The sequence below is a fragment of the Bos javanicus genome, chromosome 3, assembly GCF_032452875.1.
Source record: "Bos javanicus breed banteng chromosome 3, ARS-OSU_banteng_1.0, whole genome shotgun sequence".
Lineage (NCBI taxonomy): Eukaryota > Metazoa > Chordata > Mammalia > Artiodactyla > Bovidae > Bos > Bos javanicus.
In genome coordinates this window covers 102,995,485-103,018,427 of record NC_083870.1, presented here as the reverse complement: position 1 = coordinate 103,018,427, position 22,943 = coordinate 102,995,485, and the positions used below count along the sequence as shown (strand labels likewise).

General features: G+C 48.6%; 1 protein-coding gene and 1 pseudogene across 5 annotated transcripts in view; both read left to right on the top strand.

Moving 5' to 3' along the window:
* CFAP57 (cilia and flagella associated protein 57) overlaps nucleotides 1–19,545 on the top strand; it is a 69,091-nt gene extending 49,546 nt beyond the window's left edge. For all 5 annotated transcript variants that reach the window (XM_061412255.1, XM_061412257.1, XM_061412256.1 and 2 more), the window contains 5 exons: nucleotides 5,619–5,735; nucleotides 7,267–7,401; nucleotides 7,484–7,627; nucleotides 14,007–14,136; nucleotides 19,184–19,545. In XM_061412255.1, the coding sequence (XP_061268239.1) occupies nucleotides 5,619–5,735; nucleotides 7,267–7,401; nucleotides 7,484–7,627; nucleotides 14,007–14,136; nucleotides 19,184–19,395 (738 nt within the window). In that variant the 3' untranslated portion in view covers nucleotides 19,396–19,545. The remainder of the gene's footprint in view (nucleotides 1–5,618; nucleotides 5,736–7,266; nucleotides 7,402–7,483; nucleotides 7,628–14,006; nucleotides 14,137–19,183) is intronic.
* On the top strand, nucleotides 2,244–3,441 carry LOC133244713 (U6 snRNA-associated Sm-like protein LSm1; annotated as a pseudogene).
* Nucleotides 19,546–22,943: the final 3,398 nt, after the last annotated feature.

Here is a 22,943-nt window from a genome sequence, read left to right as displayed (position 1 = left end):
AATGTCTCTAGATGTTTTGCCACATGTCCCCTGAGGAGGCAAGCTGCCTCTCCCCAGCGCCCCACCCCATTGAGAATCTCTGAACTGGATGAGTAACACAGGACAAGGAGATGGAATTTCCCCACCAGGAACAGGATGCTTGCTCCGCTATACCAGCTAGTCTCCTGGCTGTCCAGCCAGTGACTCAAATTTAACATATTTCACAATTTTTCCGTGCGCTATATTTTTTTTCTCAGCGTGGTTTGAGGCTTTGCTCATATCACTTCCTTTCTAACCTAATCTGCCATTGCTGACTTTAAGATTGTAGAGAAAGAGGCACAGCCAGCTACAGGCACTCAGATAGACCTTGGAGAAGCCCCTTTCTCTCTCTCTTTTTAAAAAGTATTTATTTAGCTATGTCGGGTCTCAGGTGCAGGGTGTAGGCTCAGTAGTCGGGGCATATGGGCTTAGTTGCCCTGAGGCATGTGGGATCTTAGTTCCTTGACTAGGGATTGAACTCTGTCCCTTGCATGGCAGGGCAGACTCTTAACCACTGGCCCACCAGGGAAGCGTCCCCTTTCACTCCCGCAGCGGCCATCTCCTTGGTCTGGGGCAGCAGCCTCCCACCTGGGCCACAGTGGCGGCCTCCTGACTGGCTGCCTGGTTCCAGTCTAGCTCTCGCCATCAAACCTTCTAAGGTACACATCAGGCCATGCCACACCTTGGGTGAGACCTGTCAGCAGCTCCCTGAACTCTCAGGATAGAGGCCATGCTTCTGACCAGTTTAAACTTCCGGCCAGGATAGAGTCTGAGCTTCTCGCCATTCGAGCCTGAGCCCTAGAGCCCTGGATGACCCAGCTCAGCTGACCTGTCCAGCCCCCTCTCTCCCTTCCTCACATGCACCCCTCCAAGGTCCAAGGGTGTCTGAACCACTCGCAGCCTGCAGAGATGGGCCAGACTCCCATGCTTTAGGTCCTTTCTGTGCACGGCTGTTCTCCCTGCCTGACCTTCTCCTTCCCAACTTGCCCTCTAAACCCTATTCCTCCTACAAAGCCCGACTGAGCATCCCTTCCCTGGGGGCCACCCCCACTCTCCACTGTGCACACACAGGGCTCTTTCTATCCTGACTGCAGACGATGTTTATCCTGCTCCACCTGAACTTCTCATTGACTTCCCACTAATCCCCCTAGACCCAGGGCTTCTTGAAGACAGAAACTGCCTCTCAATCAGGTCCGTATCCCCTATGCCCTTGACAGCCGGCCAGTCCTTTCTAACAGATACATTCTTTGGTTAGCTGTGCAAATAACCACACTTGCTCTGTGTCCTCCATGAGGCAGCTCCACAGAGCTCTGCAAACATTGAATGTTTATCTTATCATTCTTCTTCCAGAGGCAGGTTGTTTCAGGCCCCCCTCCCTTCCCCTTCTTTCGCTCCCCTTTGCCCTTCTACATCTGCGATGCATTCATTCATTCACATGAATATTTACCGAGTACCACCTTTATGCCAGGCATTGGGTCAAAGGGCTCCTCTGTCCATACAAAATGCTTCCAGTAATTAGGCTGACATTCTTCTAAACGTTGCCCCTCCCTGTCCAGGATGTGGTTCCTTAGGGCTTGCTGGTACTCTAGAACATGACTGGGGAGCCTTGAAATCTGACCAAAGGGCCTGGGTTAGAGGAAAGGGGCTACTCCATTCAGTCATGAAAAAACCCTGTAAACTCCCCCAACCTCCCCCCTCCAAAAATAATAGTTAGCAAACCTCTCTAATAACAGGAATGCTGCTGCTGCTGCTAAGTAACTTCAGTCGTGTCCGACTCTGTGCGACGCTATGGACAGCAGCCCTCCAGGCTCCTCTGTCCACAGGATTCTCCAGGCAAGAATACTGGAGTGGGTTGCCATTTCCTTCTCTGACAGGAATGCTGGTGTCCATCAGATTTGGCCTGTCAATCAGACTGCACTCCATTGCTTTTGGCAGGAATTAAATCCGTGAAGCGCTCACCTACAGCTGGTCTCCTCCTAATTAGGTCTGATCGTCACTCACAGGTCTTTGGTTAATAGCAACGCAACAGTGAATAGTCTTTCAGAAGCATGCGGATAGCTTCTTTTTCTTTTGAAAATAAGACACTCTTGAGTTGTACTTTTCAAGAACTTTTCAACAGAAGGATGAGGGAAGGTGCCTTCTCAGCCTCCTCTTTCCTATTTGATGCTTTAGACTGGGGATGCCTGCCTGCTGGTCCCGTCAAAACTTTCTGCCTTACAGTCGGCCCTGCTGACCTGTGGCCGCAGAGTCAAGATTCACTCACGCGACTTCACAGAGTAGACAAGGAAGGGGCTTGTCTGCAGAACCTTGCCTCAGGCTCCAGGTTCCAGTAGTCAGGAGTCATCAATTTATAAGGAACTCAAGAAAAGAAGGTTGAAGGAACAGAGAAACTAAGGGGAAAAAAATTCATAGCCCAGAGGCCCCGGCTGCTGAAAGCCGCGGGGGCGGCGTTGGTCCGGGTCCGGGTTCCTGTCCCGGTCCCGCAGAGGCGGCGACCGCGGTGGGAGGAAGGAGGTGTGGGACGCGCTGGCCCACCGCCGCTATACGCTGCAGCTCCATCTCGACTCAAAATGAACTATATGCCTGGCACTGCCAGCCTCATCGAGGACATCGACAGTGAAAAAGCACTTGGTCCTGCTTCGAGATGGAAGGACACTTACAGGCTTTTTGAGAAACATTGATCAATTTGCTAACTTAGTGCTACATCAGACTGTGGAGCGTATTCATGTGGGCAAAAAATACGGTGATATTCCTCGAGGGATTTTTGTGGTCAGAGGAGAAAATGTGGTCCTGCTAGGAAAAATAGACTTAGAAAAGGAGAGTGACACACCTCTCCAGCAAGTGTCTATTGAAGAAATCTTAGAAGAACAGAGGGTGGAACAGCAGACCAAGCTGGAAGCCGAGAAGCTGAAAGTCCAGGCCCTAAAGGATCGAGGCCTGTCCATCCCTTGGGCAGAAACTCTCGAGGAGTATTAAGTCTTCTGCACAGAGACTGTCGCTCTTGGGGAGCAGGGCTGTCACTAAACGAAGTGACAGCCTGGTCACCTCACACATGTGATGAGAAACTCTATAGAGTTTTGAAAAGTCATTTTTATTTTTAATTCTTTCACAGATGCAACATGAAGAAATCATGTGTTCTGTTTTTGTTTTTGTTTTTGTTTTCATTTTAATTACAAAATCATCATTTAAAGAAATAGTGGCATGGACTCCTCTCACTCATCACTGTGGAGCCAACAGCTACTTCTTTACATTGCTCTTCTCACCCCAAATGAGCAGCTACAGGGGACAGTCTTCATTTACTTGTAAATAAAACTCGAATCTCAAAAAAAAAAAAAAAATTCATAGCCTGGCTATAGAAACACATGATCTGGGCTACCGTATCAGCCAAGGGGGTCGGGGGCTTCGAGGATGGCCAGGAATAAAAGGAAAGGTTCGTTCCAAAAAGGGAACTAGAAGGGAGGTGCCCTGGTAGTAGGGGAAATACTCCCACTGAAAGACTTCAGTTCTCAAATATAATTTTCATTCCCTTACTTTCTTCGTGGAGGCACCGTTGGTTTGTAACGTCATGTAAGTTTCATGTTACCACACTGTATCTCTACCTCTGCGTGCACTACAGCATGTAGACTTGGTTTCCACCCATCAGCACACAGCTGCTCCCCTTTATTCATGTTGCCCTCCCCTGTCCTTCCCCCTCTGGTAACCACGCCTCTGCTTTCTGTATCCTGTGCTTGGTTTGTCCATTTACTTTGTTTTTTGCTTTTTTTCAATTGAAGAATAGTTAATTTACAATGTTCTATTAGTTTCAAGTGTATACTTTAAGTCATTCAGTGATGTGTGTGTGTGTGTGTGTGTACACACACACACACATGCATGGGTTTCCCTGGTAGCTCAACTGGTAAAGAATCTACCTGCAATGCAGGAAACCCTGGTTCAATTCCTGGGTCAGGAAAATCCTCTGGAGAAGGGATAGGTTACCCACTCCAGTATTCTTGGGCTTCCCTGGTGGCTCAGATGGTAAAGAATCTGCCTGCCATGTGGAGGACCTGGGTTCAATCCCTGGGTTGGGAAGATCCTCTGGAGAAGGGATAGGCTACCCACTCCAGTATTCTTGCCTGGAAAATCCCATGGACAGTGAAGCCTGGTGGGCTACAGTCCATAGCATCATAAAGAATTGGACACGACTGAGCACAGCACAGTATAAGATACTGAGTATAACTGCTCGTGCTACACAATACATACTTGTTTACCTATTTTATACATAGTGGTGTTTATGTGTTAAGCCCAAACTCCTAATTTATCCCCCCCCAACCCTTAATATCCCCTCTGGTAACCGTAAGTTTTTTATGTCTGTGAGTCTATTTCTGTTTTATAAGTAAGTTCATGTGTATCATTCTTTTTAGATCCCACATATAAGCAATATCATACGGTATTTGTGTTTGACTTACTTCACTTAACACGATAATCTCTATGTCCATCCATGTTGCTACAAATGACATTACTTCATTCTTTTTTATGGCTAATATTCCATTTTACATATGCACCACATCTTCCTTATCCATTCATCTGTCAATAGACATTTAAGTTGCGTCCATGTCTTTTATATTCCAAAGACGAGTGAAATCATACAGTATTTGTCTTCCTCTGTCAGACTTGTTTCACTTAGCATAATACCCTAAAGGTCCATCCATGTTATTGCAAGTGGCAAATTTTCATTCTTTTTATGGCTGAATAGTATTCCATTGTGTGTGTGTGTGTGTGTGTGTGTGTGTATATGTGTGTGTGTGTGTATATGTGTGTATATATATATATATAATATATATATCTTCTTTATCCATTCATCTGTTGATGAACACTTAGATTGCTTCCATATCTTGGCTATTATAAATAATGCTACAGTAAACATAGGGATGCATATCTTTTCTAATTACTGTTTTGGTATTTTTTGGATGAGTACCCAGAAGTAGGATAGCTGGGCCCTCTTTTAATACTTCTATTCTTAATTTTTTGAGGGATCTCCATACCGTGTTGCATAGCGGCTGTACCAATTTACATTCCAATGAATACTGCGCAAGAAGTTCCTTTTCTCCACATCTTTGTTAATCCTTATAGTTTCTTGCCTTTTTGATAATAAGCATTCTAACAGGCATGAGGTGATATCTCATTGTGGTTTTGATTTGCATTTCCCTAACAATTAGTGATCAGTCCTGGGTGTTCTTTGGAAGGACTGATGCTAAAGCTGAAACTCCAATACTTTGGCCACTTCATGCGAAGAGTTGGCTCATTGGAAAAGACTCTGATGCTGGGAGGGATTGGGGGCAGGAGGAGAAGGGGACGACAGAGGATGAGATGGCTGGATGGCATCACTGACTCGATGGACAAGAGTTTGGGTGAACTCCGGGAGTTGGTGGTGGACAGGGAGGCCTGGCGTGCTGCAATTCATGGGGTCGCAAAGAGTTGGACACGACTGAGCGACTGAACTGAACTGAATTGAACTGAACAATTAGTGGTGTTGAACATCTTTTACCATGCTCATTGGCCATCTGTATGTCTTCTGTGGCTTACTTTCTTATTCTTGACTCTTTCCCCACTGCTTTCTATAGATGGAAGCTGAACTGGAGCGTTTCCATAAACAGAACACACAACTAGAGCTGAACATCACAGAACTGTGGCAGAAATTAAGAGCCACTGATCAGGAGATGCGCAGAGAGAGACAGAAGGTATGAGGATTTTCAGAGTCTGGCAGCTCTTGGATGCAAGAGCTGGCACCTGTCTGCAATGGGCAGCTGGCTTCCAAGAGACAGAGCCAGCCCATCGCTAAGATACATTCCCATTTTAACTTGCATTCTTTACTTGCTCACAACCCTGGCCTATTTGAGGCTCATGTAAATTTACGTGACTGAATCCATCTGAGACTATAAAATAGCTTTGGGTAGAGCAATCAAGGAGGTGGAAGGCAGGGTTATAAGGATGCTTACAACACTGGCTTGTGCATCCTGGGAAGGAGCATGCTCAGAGAGGTCCTCTGTAGTAGGTTTTTAAAGGCTTGACTACCAAAACAGTGTGAGTTCAAGGGACCTCAGAGATCACCTATTCTGGTCTCTCTGTAATAAACAAGGAAAGCAAGGTCAGAGAGATTATGAGATTAGAAACTTCACCCAGAACTCATAGCTATTTAGCACATAGAGGCCAGTGCTGGAAACCCAGTCTTCTGGTCCTAGGCCAGGACTTGGCTGCACCCCTACCCCCTCGTGGTTCAGACGGTAAAGCGTCTGCTTACAATGAGGGAGACCTGGGTTCAATCCCTGGGTTGGGAAGATCTCCTGGAGAAGGAAATGGCAACCCACTCCAGTATTCTTGCCTGGAAAATCCCATGGATGGTGGAACCTGGTAGGCTACAGTCCATTGGGTCGCAAAGAGTCGGACCTAACTGAGCGACTTCACTTTCACTTCACTTTCACCCCCGGCATAGAGCACCTCATAGTGTTGGTAGAATCAGATGGAACTTTTCCATCTCCCACATCAAGCCTTGACTCTGGACTTGATAATACTAGAAGCTGCAGAGCTATCACCGTGAACTGACACAGATCCTGCCCTTTCCAAACTGAAGAGGTTAACAGGTGATTTATGATGTGTGCATAATAATTAACTGTGCAAGGTAGAAAATTATGGAGCATGATTAAATGGGCTGTAGGAGCAAAGAGAGAAAAGAGGCTCTCTAGGTCATGGGTAGGGGAAGATGGGTACCTGAGACAGTATGGTGGAAGAGCCCAAATTTCCAGATGAACCATTCTGCCCAATTTTGTCATTCTCTTCCCTACCCACTCATTCATAGCAACCCTTAGGAAGGAGAAGCACTGGATGAGCTAACTAGGGGGCAGGGAAGCCCTGGCCTGGGATCTGCATGAGGGAATCAGTGCTCGCCATCCTGGCTCTGAAAGGAGTAGGTGACCAGTGGTATCTCCTTTAGTCTTTTAAGGCCTGTGGTCCTGGAAGAAATCCAGAGCCAATAAAGAAATCCATGTGTGCAGCCTCTTAAAGATGCGAAACTATTCAGGCCAGGGGCATGGGAGTTCAGTGCCTCCCCGCGGGCTCGTGTGCCCCTCCTGATCTCTGGGCCCCATGTGGCCCCTGGCAGTCAGTGATGAGTCCCAGATGAGCTGTTTCTTGTCCCTTTAAGCAGCCACGAGGCTGCAGCCCCTGTCCCTGGAGAGTCCCTGCAGGGCCAGAAGTAAATGCCTCTGCTCGCAGGAGTGGGACTTGGAGGCGCTGGTCAAACGGTTCAAGACGGACCTCCACAACTGCGTGGCCTACATCCAGGAACCGCGGCAGCTGAAGGAGAAGGTCCGCGCTCTCTTTGAGAAGTACGTGCAGCGGGCAGATATGGTGAGCTCTGCCTCCCACCCCTGCCCTCCCCTGTCCTCTGGGCTCTCCCCTCCCTCGTGGCTAACCCCTTCTGCCCTGTCAGGTGGAGATCGCGGGGCTGAACTCAGACCTGCAGCAGGAGTACGCCCGTCAGCGGGAACACCTGGAGAGGAACCTGGCCACTCTCAAGAAGAAGGTGGTCAAGGAGAGTGAGCTGCACCGCACAGATTATGTCCGCATCATGCAGGTACCCACACGCGCCCTTGGAGACCAAGCCATCAGAGATGAGAAAGTCTGCCAAGGGCCCCTCCGAGACCACTGTCCTCAGGGCTCCCCCAGTGTCCGAGGGAGCCACTAGCTTTCTCCAAAGTTCCTTCTTTGACTCATCTCCTCGAACCTCCCAGAGCTCATCCTGGCGGTGACCATGGCCCAGAACCCCGCCCAAGGAGGTTTTCTCAGCATTTTCATGCCTACTCCTGCACTTCCAAGGCCCATTCGTTTCTGCCCCATCTCTCTTCACCAGGCACCTGTTTCCTTTTTCAACCCCCTCATCTTCATGCAGAGCACTCCTGCACCCTGCCTCAGGCCTCTCCTTGACCCCGTTTCCCCTGGACCTGCATCCACATGACTTTAGCTCTCCAAGTCACTCCCTTCCATCTCCTCTTTTCTGCTTCCAACTCTTGTTTCACCTTACTTTGCCTTGCTGTTTTTAGTCTGCTACCTGTATCATATGATCCCTGCTGGCCAAGTCCTCTCCCGGGAGCATGGCCAAGTCTTTTGTCCTCTCCCGGGAGCATGCCTGTCGCCTCCCATCTCCTCTGGCTTTTCTGATGCCTCAGGTCCCAACTCTTCTCTTGGGTCCGGAGCCAACTACACCAACCCTAAGGGTTGTCCTCCCCCTGATTTAATGAGGCCTCCCAGGACCCTTCCTCTGGCTATTCAGAGAGCCTAACCCCATTACTACTGCTTCCACTCAAGTACACTATCAGGACTGCCAGGCAGGATTCTGCTGCCAATTTCTATCTGGGTATCAGTATCATCTGAGGCAGTTAATGTGAATTAATAGTAAGAGAAAACATCAGAATTACGTTTATAAGGCACATATCTTTTAACATTTGTATTTCCTTAATGCTATAATTTAAATACCAGAATGGGAATGAACTGCAGTTGGACTATAACAAATCAGTTCCGAACACAGCTGGGAAGAGCACGGTGCCATCTAGGCCAGACCCAGGCATGGTGGGCCTCATGCCACCATGCCCCTGCCCATGGCCCAGCTCCTGAGTCCTGAAAGCAGCCAGAGGCCCAGAGATGGAAGCGGATCCAACAGATGGGACTCTTCACAGCAGCTGATACACTAGGGGTATTGAGCCATTGCTAGGGGTAGGAGCCATTGCTAGGGGTCTTGAGTATTCCCTAGCGTGGAGAGGCCCCGTGGATGCTGCAATGCAGCATGCAGGGCAGGGGGACCAGGTGACTACAGGAGAGGTTGTCAGCTAGAGACACTGCTGAACTCTCATCTGTGATTTACCACCAGAGCACAGGCCTAAGGGGTCCTCCAGGGGCTGTGTTCCTCTCTCTGTGCCAACCAGGCCCCCAAAGCAAGTATCAATCCCAGGAGAAGAAGGAAAAGGAAAGAGGGCGGAGACTACAGGATAGATAAGAGTAAAAGTATCAGCAGGAGGCTGCTCAGGGCTGGCAGAAGGTCCCCCTTTGGCTCCCCCATCCCCCAGGGACTGCCTGCCCACTCCTGCTGAGCCAGGGTGAGAGTCAGGGGAGCAGAAGCAGAGTTGACCCAAGCAGGGGACTCTGACAGCAGGCAGAAGAAGCCGTCAACAAGGAGCTCCTTGGAGAGTGTTTGCTGCAGCGGCATCGTAAACCTGCGTGCTGCAGAGCCCTGCAGATGCATAGAAGTGCTGCAGACAACCACAGGGGGCAAGAGAGGGGTCAGGATACAAGGCTCTGGGGCCCCACCATCCCCTCAACCAGGAAGACGCCTTGCTTATTTCAGTGGGCTCTGTGTAGGATTTTGTTTGGAGGACATAAAAGAAACTTTGAAAACCTCTATTCTAGATGATAAAAATTGTTTCCTTCTTTGATCTTAAGGGCCAGGCAAGGTGTTGGGGCGGCGAAGCATAGCTTTGCCTGAGTTCAGAGCCCGTTTATCCTCCTGCTAGCCACTCTTGCTGGCAGGTTCGGGGGAGGGGAGATGACTTCAAATTCTCCAGGAACCACCTTTCTATCTGTACAAAGAGGAGAAGATGCCAACCTCAGCCAGTGACTGCAAGGATTGAATGAGCTAACTAACGTAAAGCATCAGGCACTGGCCCTGTACAGAACAGGGGTTCTAAAAAGGCAGTTTTCCTTCCCTTCTCCTGAGCAAAAGACTTACTCAAAAACCAAGGCAAAATCCAGTAGGAGAGCCTAGGAGTCCATCACAGCATGGACTGGGGGTACCTGTGAGCTGGGGACATGGAGATAGGATGGTGCAGTCAATTCCAGACCTCCCAGCTGGTGGCCTGGGGCACCCGCTGCCTTGATACATGTTTGTAAGGAACTGCATCTACAGGAACCAAGGCCCTGACACTGAAGTCTCAAAGGGCCGAGGAAGGCTGGGGCAGATATGGCATCTGAGAGAAACTTGTTAGAAGACACGGAGAATGAAGTCGCTGTTTCATCTGTATGTTCAGACAGGAGCACTTGTCACTTATTCTCATGCATGCTTGCAGATATGAAAATAGGATTTGCAATAGAAAACAAATATCTAGGAAACATACTTTATTCATTCAGGGCACATGTTTTGCGAGCTTCTCACATGCCAAGCTACAAGCTGACCATGGAGGATTCCCAGATGAATGTGAAGACTTGCCTACTCTCATGGGGCTCACCTAGGGGAGTGGAGCCCGACACAAGCAATCACTGCTCCACACCAGGCATGTAGTCTGGCCAGCGCACTGGAGAAGCGGGCTTCAGCTAGGGGGTGTGGCATTTGAGCTAGGCCTTGAATGGTGAGTAGAGGGGGTCAGGGAGCAATGGAGGAAGAACCTTCCAGGCCAAGGATACAACCTGAGAACAGTCAGAGAAGAATGAGACCTTTGGGGTGTTTGGGGACCCTGGAATTCTCTGACCTAACTTTATACTAGAGCATGGGGGCCTCCTGGAATGGTAGGTAGCTTAGGGTCACGTTGAAGGGGCTTTTTGTGTCACACCAAGAAGCACGCAGTTTATCTTATAAGCTGGTGCCACCCAAGTTTTATTAAGTAGGTAGGGGTGTTATCTGTTCTGGAAATGTTACCTCTATGGGCAGAAGGGAAATACCGGTAGGGAAAGGCAGGTGGCAGGAAAACCCTTAAGAAGATGACTCTCATGTTAAAGAGAGATGCCAGGCCTTGGGAGGGAAGGTTGTGATGTCAGAAGACATTTCAGAGTAGAGATGATGCGTAGAAATGTCAGGTTGGATATGAGAGGAAGGCTGAAAGAGAAACAAAGAAATGGTTCACTTGTGCATTTAGGCAAGTGGTGACCCCACCAGTCTGTGGGCTCAGGAAGGACACCACTGGATGCGGGGCTCCCAAGTTTCTGGAATAAATCTGTTGCCTACTTTTTGCACGCTAACCAGACGCTGCTGTATTCTTAAAGATGTCAACCCAAGGTAGGCCAGTAGGGGGTGCTCTAGGTATTTCCTCTCCATGCCCTTCTTCCTGGGAGTCTGGAGTTCAATGTCATTCCCATCTGGAGCTTTCTGGCATTGTCCTCAACCAAAGGCAGTCCTGGACAGCTTGGCATAGCCTCTTCGTTCAGAAGGCTTTCTATCTAAACAGACCTTGGCATCCCTGAGTGTGTCTCTTTCACATAGCCCAAATCCTGGTGCTCAGGGGATCAGGGTTAGATTTTCCCTGCCAGAGGAGCTGTGGGAGGTGGGGGAGGGGGGAAGCTCTGAAGGATTATAGGAGTTTTTATAGACCATCCTGACCAAGGAGGGATCCGGAACAGAAGGCTCAGGAAGTCTGTTGCATTCACATTGTAATTTCACAAAACTACTCAAGGTATATACAGTTGACCTCAGTGTGACCTCTGGACTCCTCAGAACATGGGCCACACCAGAAAGCCCTCTGGTACTTTTATACTAAGACAGCCCCACTTGTACTTTTGTGAGCTTCCTTGGCCATCATCCTGTGTGAGGTGTGGCTGGAGGTGATGTACATCAGTGGTGAGAGCAGCAGAGCCTGGGAGGCGCCTGTGGGCAGACACAACCAAATCTGAATCCCAGCTCTGCCCTCCATGCACAGCCTTGGATTCCTCTTCTGAAACTGAATCTCATTACAACTTTCTCTGAAGGTGGTTAGATAGATCAAATGATGTCATGTATGCAAAGTATCTGATATGGTGCAGGAATCTAGTCAGCCCTGAAGTTATTATCTTGTTGTTATCATCATCAAGGGCTTCTCTGATAGCTCAGTTGGCAAAGAATCCACCTTCAATGCAGGAGACCCAAGTTCGATTCCTGGGTCGGGAGGATCTGCTGGAGAAGGCATGTGCTACCCACTCCAGTATTCTTGGGCTTCCCTCGTGGCTCAGCTGGTAAAGAATTGGGTGGCTCAGTGCTTGCTCCCTCTTAGCTCTGGGCCTGAAATACTCTTCCCTATCCCCTGCCTCCACAAGGAGGCTTCCTTACACTGGTGACCCCCCCCTCACTTCTCTACATTGGTCCACGCTGGACCCCCGCATCTGGCATAATAAGCACCTAATAGGCTTCCCATTTTTGTGAATGAATGAACAGAGCAGAGGAATCAGGTTGCGCTGAGTCCTGGGCCTCAGTGATGCTCTAGTGAGGACTGAGCCATGTTCTGGAGACCCGTCTAGGAGGCCATAGAGCTGTCCAGGGATGGCAGTGGGGTCAGAAATGCGTATATCAAAAGGTTGCAGCCAGAGGTCCCAGTCATGGCCACAAGGTTGTCGGGGTGGAGGAATTGGCAGGGGCTCCATGTGGGGCCACCACAGTGGCAGAGGAGACATGCTGAGAGCTGGTGATGAATGAACACGAAATTCAGTTCAAACACAAAGTCATCAGGATTGAGTGACATAATGAATAGAGATTGCCTGGGAAGAAGTACCTTAAAATGTTTCTGAAGAGAACTGTGGAAATGGCACTTTTAGTCTCTGATCTTTATTCTGATAACTATTACTTTATTGAATGAGGCAGAGGACGTGAAACTAAGTGACCTCAACTAAGAGGAGGTGTGGAGAGAGCCCCTGAGCAGGCTGGTGTCCCCAGGGGTTCCCTGGGGCTCTCTGAAGACTCCTTTCTACCTGGTCTCCCCTGACTTTACCCCTTGATTTGTAATTTCCTCATTAGGAACATTCATCTTATTCAACTTGGCATCTTGCATTAGTTATTCATTTGCTTATCCCTTCCACAAATATTTATTAAGAACCCCTTATGGGTCAGGCAGAGTCCAAGGTCTTAGAATCCAATGAATACATATTTAATTCATTATGTCATGATATAAAGTCAGCAGGGAAGAAACAGAGCATCTGAAAGAAAATGTGGGCTGTGCATCTTCAAGGTTTGGGCTGTTTAAAGGGGTTAAAAATGAGGAGAAAACCTGCTGACTTTATCGAAAAATAGGCACAAAGCTGAGCCTGAGAGAACAAAGAAGTGGCAATAATTGGGCATTTCATCCAAGAGAAAGAACATTTTTTTTTTAAATGAGGAATAGTGAAATTAAGTGATATACTATAACTCTGAAGGCAGATCTGACCTGCTTAGATGAAGAGGCGCTGGAGGGAGGGCCTGCCAGGGTGTCTGCCGTTCACATCCTCCTAACAGAGAAGGCTTATCCCACTGGCTCAGGATCACCCTGTCCTCTGGGCTCGGACTCCCCACTCGCCACTCTGAAGATGGACTCCCCAGCTGAAGCACAGAGCATTTCCAGAACTGGTCCATCCTAGGTAGATTTGGCCAGTGTTTGCTGCGTCAGTTCAGTTCAGTTCCTAGGAATCCATCCTGGTCACTCAGGCAGGGCTAAGTGCCTTTGCTGCGTCCCGCTACTCCATCCCAGTAAGGTGGCCACCTCACTAAAGTGTGCCCAGACCCCTCACCAGACCCTAAGCTCTTCAAGTAATGAATGGAAAAAAGCAAAGTGTAGTACAGCACTGAAGAGCTCTGAGCTCTGGGGCCAAACTGGGTCAGAATCCTGGCTCTGCCACATATTATCTATATAGTTTGGGTAAATTATAGCACCTCCCTGTGCCTTGGTTTTCTCGGCATTCTGTGGTCATAACAGAATCTATGCATTGGGTTATTATGAAACTTCAGTGCATCGAACCCATGAAAAGCATTGTTGTCGCTACTGATGGGAAGAGCCTGGATGGATGGGAATGGTGCATACTGTCTGTATCTTACACTGCCAGAGTCCACCTGAAGGTGAGTCAACTGATAACCTCAAGAGACCAATCCACGAGCCAGAATAAAGACTCATGCCACCAGAGGAACCAGAGATGTAATCTAGAGCCAGGACCAACCCTGACCTTCCCCTACACCCTCAGCCCCAGGCCAGGGGAGCTCCTGTGCCCACTGATCACTTATCCATCTATACTCACTCTCTCCTCCTCCTTTTCAATAGGAAAATGTCTCCCTGATCAAGGAGATTAATGAGCTCCGCAGAGAGCTGAAGTTCACCCGCTCCCAAGTCTATGACCTTGAAGCAGCTCTGAAACTGACCAAGAAAATTCGACCAGAGGTTTCAGAGACAGGTAATATCATCAGTGGCCAAGAAAGACAGGCACTGGGATCCAGGGGACAGAGGCAGCCACAAACAGGTCTCCTCTTGGCTTCCAAAGCTGCCTCTCCCAAGCTTCCTCCTGCATCAGGCCACATCCACCCCACGGCCTTCTGGGCACCTCTGCCACGTGCCTGCTCCCCAAAGGCTTTGTGAGGACCCTACTGCATTCAAACACTCACAAACCCAAAATCCTTGGGGTTAGATAAGGTTTCAGAATTCAGGATCTTTGAGATCTTAGGAAGAATGTACTATATATACTATACGTGAGTATACTATACATTATATAACATCCCTAGAGGAGTCTGGGGCAGTGCCCTGAAATCAAACATATTAGTCTTTCTGTAGAGAAACATATGAATATTCACACTCAAGTTCATGAATCTTTAATGCTTTCCATTTTTAAAGTTTTTAGCATTTTACAATTGTGGGTAAGGGATTGTGGACCTGTACAAAGAAAATAAAGGCAAAAAGAAGGACCAGAAACTATTTAAAGGTAGAGCAGGAAGAATGACCCTAGAAATGTTAAACAAGTTAGTTATTGCAGTTATAAAGTTCCTCTGAATTTCTGATAGCCAAGACAAAAAGGGGAAAAATATAATAGTTTATATACCTCTTGTATGGAGAAAGGACATTTTTTATGGAGAAGCAAACCTTTCTCTGGTACAAAATTCTATGAGAAACTTAATACATGGAGCCTTATGTATTTTATATAATACATAAGCCTTATATATAATACATAAGCCTTATAATAGATATAAAATTGTGTGTGCATGCTAAGTCACTTCAGTCATGACGACTCTTTGTGAGCCTATGGACTGTATAGCCTGCCAGGCTCCTCTGTCCATGGGATTCTCCAGGCAAAAATACTGGAGTGGATTGCCATGCCCTCCTCTGGGGAATCTTCCCTACCCAGGGATCGAACCTACGTCTCCCACAGGTCCTGCATTGCAGGCAGATTCTCTACCATTGAGCCACCAGGGAAGCCCATATATATGATCATATATATAGACTTGTCTCACATGCCATTTTTGTTCGAGTTGGAGAGAAGTTGAGAGGGTCAACTCTGTGAGTAGTACCGGAAGAACAGTATCAACTGTAAAGAACTGACATGAGCGTACCACATGTGTCAACATGGCTGAGAACCTGACTTCTTGGAGGTGAACCCATCTTCAGTTAGAAGTGATGCATAGATGCGTCTGTGAATAATTGCAAAACTTCTCTTTTAAAAAATATTTCAAATATGCCCGCGCAGTCTAGCAAATAACCACTTGAGACCTCCTCAGGATGCTGTATGATACAGCCAGGTTCTTCTTATTGCTGCTGGGTTGGCCAAAACGTTTTTCGGGGGTTTTTCCATAAGCGCTTCAGAAAACTCTTAACAAAATTTTGGCGAACCCAATACAGTAGAAACTGTCAGACATAGACAGAAATTGAGAGAAAAGTCTAATGGATTTCCACAAATCCATTCCCCAACTCAAACAAGGGTCAGCTCCTGTCACTCTTGCTTCCTTGGTCTCTCCAGCCCCAACCCACTTATTTCCTGCCTTTTCCACAGTAGGTTTTTCTGGAGCAAATCAAACATCATGTCACTTGTTTCATAGAGCTTTACTCAAGGGAGATTTCATCTCTCCTAGTTGAAGACAGGTATTACCAATTGTCTGCCTTGAAATGAAGAAGGCTGGCTTCTGATTTTGAACATGAGGCCAGCAAAACAAGTTAGCCCCAAATACACATTCCCAAGTTGTTTAAAATTAACCAGTTCATTTATTAATAGTTTTAAACTAGGCAAAGGCAAGCGGTGCAGGCCCAAGAAGGTGGATAGGCTGATAGGCCTTTGTGTGCGGTACCTTCACAGGGTTGCTACTCTCCCCAGGGTCCAGGGCTTGACTGAGGAAATGGTTACCAGGAACGCTGAGTAACACAGGGAGGATAAAAGGTCAAGAGTCTAGAAGAAATAGAGAGCCTAGAAAGATCAAGAACCTAAGAACTGCAGCAAAGAGAAGACAGAAGGAGCAGCGGCAGAAAGAGAAGCAGCCAGACTTCACCTGGAAAGGATGAATGCCGAATGCTGGCCCCATCAGACCAATTAGAGGTCCAAGGCAAGGCTGCCCACTGGCCATTGCCAACCACTTCCTCTTTGGTTAGCAATCTCTCTCTTCCTTGGCCATCATCATCTGTTCATTTCTAGTTTTTCCTCCAGGGAAGGGGTCGGCAGTGGATAGGAAGGAGACCCCTCTCCCACTGAGAGGGAGAAGCTTGACTGCGGTACGGGAGCTGGAGACATCATTTCTCAGTTAAGAAGGTGGCAAAGTCATTCGTTAAGGGCAGAGGAGAGGGTGGATTTGACAGTAATTTCTTGGATATGATGCCAAAAGCACAGGCAACAAAAGAGAAAAATATAATAAACGAGACTGTCAAAATTTAAAACTTCTGGGCATCAGAGGACACAATCAACAGAGTGAATAGGCAACCTATGGCGTGAGAGAAAACATTACAAATCATAAGTCTAATAAGGGGTCAATGTCCAGGATATATAAAGAACCCCTACAACTCAAAAAAAAAAAAAAAAATCACCTGACTGAAAAATGGGCAAAGGATTTAAACAGACACTTTTTTCCCCAAAGAAGATACACAGATGGCCAACAAGCACATGAAAAATGCTCCGTATCATTAACAATCGGGGAAATGAAATCAAAGCCACAGTGAGATACTGCCTCACACTCACTTGGATGGCTACTGTCAACCAAACCAAACCAAAAAGAAAGAACCAAACAAACAAACAAAAAAACCTGGAAAAGACTAAGTGCTGACAAGGGTCTAGAGAACCCGAAACACTGGTGTACTGTTGATCTGAACGTAAAGCAGTACAGCCACCATAGGAAACAGTAAGGTGTTTTCCTCAGAAAATTAAAAATAGAACTACCATCTGAACCAGAAATTGCACTTCTGGGTTTATACCCAAAAGAAGTGAAAGCAGGGTCTCAAAGAGATATTTGTAAACTCAAGTTCACAGTGGTGTTATTCACTGCCAAAAGGTGGAAGCGGCCCAAATTTCCATCAATAGATGGAATGGATAAATAAATATGGTGCGTGCATGCTAAGTCGCTTCACTCGTGTCCGACTCAGTGCAACCCTTTTGACTGTAGCCCACCAGGCTCCTCTGTCCATGGGATTCTCCAGACAAAAATACTGGAGTGGGTTGCCATGCCCTCCTCCAGGGGATCTTCCCAACCCAGGGATCGAACCCGAGTCTCCTATGGCTCCTACACTGCAGGCAGATTCTTTACTGCTAATCCATTGGGGAAGCCCTAAAATGTGGTATACTGCTGCTGCTGCTGCTGCTAAGTCGCTTCAGTCGTGTCCGACTCTGTGTGACCCCATAGACGGCAGCCCACCAGGCTCCCCCGTCCCTGGGATTCTCCAGGCAAGAACACTGGAGTGGGTTGCCATTTCCTTCTCCAATGCATGAAAGTGAAAAGTGAAAGTGAAGTCGCTCAGTTGTGTCCAACTCTTAGTGACCCCATGGACTACAGCCTACGAGGCTCCTCCGTCTATGGGATTTTCCAGGCAAGAGTACTGGAGTGGGGTGCCATCGCCTTCTCCCAAAATGTGGTATAGAATGCAATGAAATATTATTCAGCCTTAAGAAGGAAGGAAATTCTGACATGTAATATAGATGAAGCTGAGGACATTATGCTAAGCCAGACCCTAAAGAACAAGTACCACATGATTCCACTGATCTGAGGTACCTAGGGTCGTCAGATTCAGAAAGACAGGAAGCAGCATGGTAGCTGCTGAGGCTGCAAGCAAGGAAGTCGCGGAGCTATATAATGGGTATGAGGTTTGAGTTTTTCAAGATGAGAAGAATTTTAGAGACTTGTTGCACAACAGTGTGGATGTACTTAACACTACTAAACAGTACATTTAGGAATGGTTAAGAGAGTAAATGTGATGTCATATAGACTTTATCACAATTTTCTTTCTAAGTGGGAGAAAGGAGTTAGAGTAGGGATTGAAGTTCCTGAGTGCTACTGTAGGATATGAGAGTTTGCTGATGTACATAAAGTCCATCTTTTGGAAACCAAGAATTCGAATCTCACATGTTACTTTTACAGGTAGTGTGCAGCAGGCCAGATGTGAAAGTGGAGACCCTGGATGGTCGGGTTATCTCGGGTTTGTGCTAGGCAGGGTACCTGGGAGCAGAGCAACAAGGCATCTAGTATACCAAAGTTGCTGTCATGATGACAGAAGAAACTCACCGTGGGTCTAACTGGACAGAAAAGGGAGTGAATCTAAGAGGCGCCCATTTGGTGGGTAAAACATGGAGCTGTCCAAGAAGATGAGCTCTAAATTCAGCCAAAGAAGAGGTGAATGGAGCACTGGACTGAAACACCCTGGACGTGGCGAGGGAAGGGAAGGCACAGAGCTGGCGGGCAGGCCAAGCACATTAATGGTGAGAGTTGGACCTTGTGAGGCCCGGCAGTAGGATGAGCCATGGACACCGGCATTGCTCAGGAGGATGGCAGCACAGAGGCAGGAGGAGGGCTGAGGGTCTCCGGGGATGTCCTCAGGGAACATGCGTGGGTGACCACAGCAGGAGGCATCTCCAGGAGCAGGTTTACATGAGGACGGGCAGCTTCGAGGCCAAGCTGTGTCAACAAGGAGAGCAGCACCCTCTCTCTGTGGGGGTGTGGGGGATGAGCAGCGCGCATGGAGGGACCTCAGAGCAGGCAGACTGGGGGGATCAGAAGAGGGGCCGGGCTGAGGTCAGGCTCCTCATTTGCCGTATCACTCCAAAGCATGTCTCTTCACTTCTCCACTGCTAGAGGGTGAAATGGCTCCTCTCTTTATTCCTAGTGTCTGGGATGGTGTGTCTACCCCATAATAGGTGCTCCATGAACAAGTACAGGGGTGGGGGTCGGGGCTGGTGGGGGAAGGAAGGATAAGCTGTGTCTGAAAACCTTTACAGCAGTCCGGGGACAGACCTCCCAACCTTAACCCTGCCCTGTCCCCTGCAGTGTCCAGCGAGGACTTGCCCAGTGTCCCTCCCACCATGAGGTTGAATGTGCAGGAAGAAACTGGGAGAATCATCGAGATGCAGCGCCTGGAGATCCAGCGCCTGAGAGACCAGATCCAAGAGCAAGAGCAGGTCCCCGGCTTCCACCCCTTGGCCTGGATGCAGCTGCCGTCCCTCAGTGGAGAAGCAGATTTAAAGGCCCAGACCAAGTGACACCCTCTGGTGAGACGTCTCCAGCCTCTCCAGAAGGTGCTCCATGTGCCTGTCCTGGACTGACTCTGGGCTGCAACCCAGACCACACGAGCCTCTTCCCCAGGCCCTGGGGAATCTGGGACAAGGCAGAATAAAGGTGTTGGCCCACAAGCACGTCCAACTCTCCGCTTAGCCACGGAGCCAGGGAGGGGGGAAGGGAAAGAGGGACCCTGAGGCCCAGGGGGCTTCTGCTCACCCAAAGCTGCCGCTGCCAACCCCTGTCCAGGCACCTGGCTGCCCACCCCTGCAGAGATCCCATGCCCCTCCCCGCACCACGCCTCAAGGGCAGGGCTATCTGTTACTTCTGACCTGCTTTTTCCTCTGCCAGATGCATCAGGGTCAGACAAACCTTCCTATGTTTTCTTCTCACTTATGAAACTTATCGAGGTTTTCTGAGGATTTTCACATCTGTGTGAAAGAGTAGCATTAGGAGCACGGCGCCGTTGGTAGCGTTCCCCGACGTCTTCCATCACCTGCAGACCCCGGTGGTAGGACCATACGCAGAGCTCTGCCCTTCCTTCTCTTACCCCCCATGCCTCTCTGCACTTGTCATCCTCAGTCTGCAGGGCCCTGCCCCGCTCCTCCATTTCTGGGGGATGCCTTTTCCCCACAACCCTACACTGGCTGGTCCAGCCGCACGCACCAGGAAAGGTGGGTTTTTGTGCACTAAGAACCCATATGTCTTCTCCCACCTGGAGAAGACACCCTTCTAATACCCAAATAACAAATATTAAGCCCCCAGTCTCTGCTGCCCCACTGGTTGTCTTAAATCTGGCATCTCCAAGGCATCTCCCCATCTTTCCCAATCTGCTTTACCCCAACTCTGGGCACTGCTCTTGAGTTAGTTTCCTAAGTAAGAGCTGAGACAGAACTGTGAAGCTTGCCGAGGCTCTCCCGAAGGTTGAGAACAACAAAAGGAGATGCAGAGCAGAGGCCCCAAAGCAAAGTCTGCATGGATCTCTCTCTCTCCTGAGCGACTCCCCACCCCCACCCCTAGCCCACACCGTTTTGCAGGGGCCAGCTTATTCCCTCCAGACCAGGGTTCACCCAGCAATGTCCCCTGCCCACAGGGAGACCAGGCCCAGAACATTATCATGCCGAGTAGACGGGCTCTTCTGGGAACTCAGACTTCTCCATCCCAAACTAGCTTTACCCTCTTCCAAAGAAACTGACTCGGAATGAGGTTGGGGAGGTCAGTAGGGCCAGATGGTGGGGATCATGAAGGCACCTTACAGGTCGGGGACCATCCAGAGGCCACCGCTGAGCCACTGAGAGTCACTCCCCACTGCTTCCCAAGCTTTGCCAAATAGGCCTCCTTTCAGTCCCTGCCAAATTCTTTCTTGCCTCTGGGTCTTTCCACATACTGTTTGCTCTGCCTGATATCTTGCCACCTCCACCCCTCGCTCAGTGAGCCTCTCCTCATCTATCAGGTCATAGCTGAAATGTCACCACCTGAGAAAGACCTTCCCTGATCCCTTCCTCCCCCGCTCCATTGTCTTCCCTCCTAGTGAAAGTGAGAAAAGTGTTAGTTGCTCAGTTGTGTCCTCTTCCAATGTGCCCTCTTTGTGACCCCATGGACTGTAGCTCACCAGGCTCCTCTGTCCATGGGATTCTTTAGGCAAGAATACTGCAGTGCATTGCCATGCCCTCCTCCAGGGATCCAACCCCAGTCTCTTGCATTGCAGACAGACTCTTGATCATCTGAGCCGCTAGGGAAGGCCCCCTAGCCCTCCCTATGACATATCCCTTCAGTGTGATGCTGCCTCCCCAGGCTCTCCATTTCATGGGGCAGGGGCTGTCTGTTTTCAAAGTTCACTCCAGAGCAGAGCTTTGGCTAAGGGACCCAACTGTGGTGGCAGGGACCATTAGGTGGGCTCCATGACCAACCGAGAGGACAACTGCTGGGACCAAGATGGTGACCATGGACATTCAGAGAAGAGAGTTCTTTTGACTTGAGGACTAAAGGGAGTTATCCAGGCAAAGCAGGAGGGAGAAGGACCCTGCAGGGGTAACTGGGGCTCTTCTGAGGGCCAGAAGGAAAGTCACTGGCTAGAGTGTCCCAACGTTCAGGTGACAATTTTTTCACCTTAAAAATGGCTTAGGATGAAGATGTCACATTTCACCTACAAGATGGGTCTTATGTTACTGATGAAGTAGCTGGCACAGGGTCAGGATTACAGCCTGGTTTGTCCAGAGGCATCCACATCCCATGCTCTCAACCTGGGACTGGAGAGGTGCCCAAACAGAACACTGGGCCAAGCGGTGGAGGTTACAGAGTTTGAGGCCCATAGCGTCTAACGCGGAAGTCAAAGGAGCAGACGACTCCGACGCTAAACTCACCTAAGCCCATGGCTGGCTGTGGTCCACTGGGGAAGGAAGAGGTGGGGAAATCCCAGGCCGAGGGAGAGCCCCACCCACACGCAGAGCCTGGCACCTCGGCCACCAAGTCAGCAGGGCACTTTCTCAGCCGCACAGGGGTGAGCACAGCTTCCTGCTGGCAAATTTGGGACCAAAAGGACAATCTTGTTTATGTCTCCATGTTGTTCTCTGATCGATGTATAGTTGATTTAAAGTGTTGCGTTGGTTTCCACTGTATAACATAATGATTTAGTTATACATGTGTGTGTGCCTGCCAAGCCACTTGAGTCGTGTCCGACTCTTTGCGACCCCATGGACCATAGCCCGCCAGGCTCCTCTGTCCACAGGATTCTCCAGGCAAGAATACTGGAGTGGGTTGCCATGCCCTCCTTCAGGGGATATTCCCGACCCAGGGATCAAACCCACGTCTCTTAAGTCTCCTGCATTGGCAGTTATGTTCTTTACCACTAGTACTACCTGGGAAGCCATATATATACATATTCTTCTTCTTATTCTTTTCCATTATAGTTTATTACAGGATATTAAATATAATTTCCAGTGCTATACAGTAGGACCTCATTGTTTATCTGTTTTATATATAACAGTTCATATCAACCAGTCTCAAACTCCTAATTTATTCCTCCCCCAGCCTCTTTCCCCTTTGGTAACCATAAGTTTGTTTTCTATGCCTGTGAGTCTACTTCTATTTTGTAAATAAGTTCATCTGTGTCATATTTTATATTCCACCTATAAATGATATCACATGATACTTCTTTCTCTTCCTGAAATACTTCACTTAGTATGATAACCTCTAGCTCCATCCATGTGGCTGCAAACTGCATTATTTCATTCTTTTTTATGATTAAGTAGTATTCTATTGTGTATATACACATACTACATCTTCTTTATCCTTTCGTCTGTTGGCAGACGTTGTTTCCAACGTCTCTCTGTTCTGTCTTCCATGTTTCTATACCAGACTGTTGGGTGGCATTGGTTAGGTGGCATTGCTGAGTGGCTGCTGCTGCTGCTGAGACTTCCCTTCACTTTGCCTAAGCTGACTCCATGGGGAGGTTCCCACCCCACTGGTGCCACCTTCTCCTTCACAGGCTCCCTTGAGCCAGTTGAGCTCTCACTGATGGAATGGGCCTGGC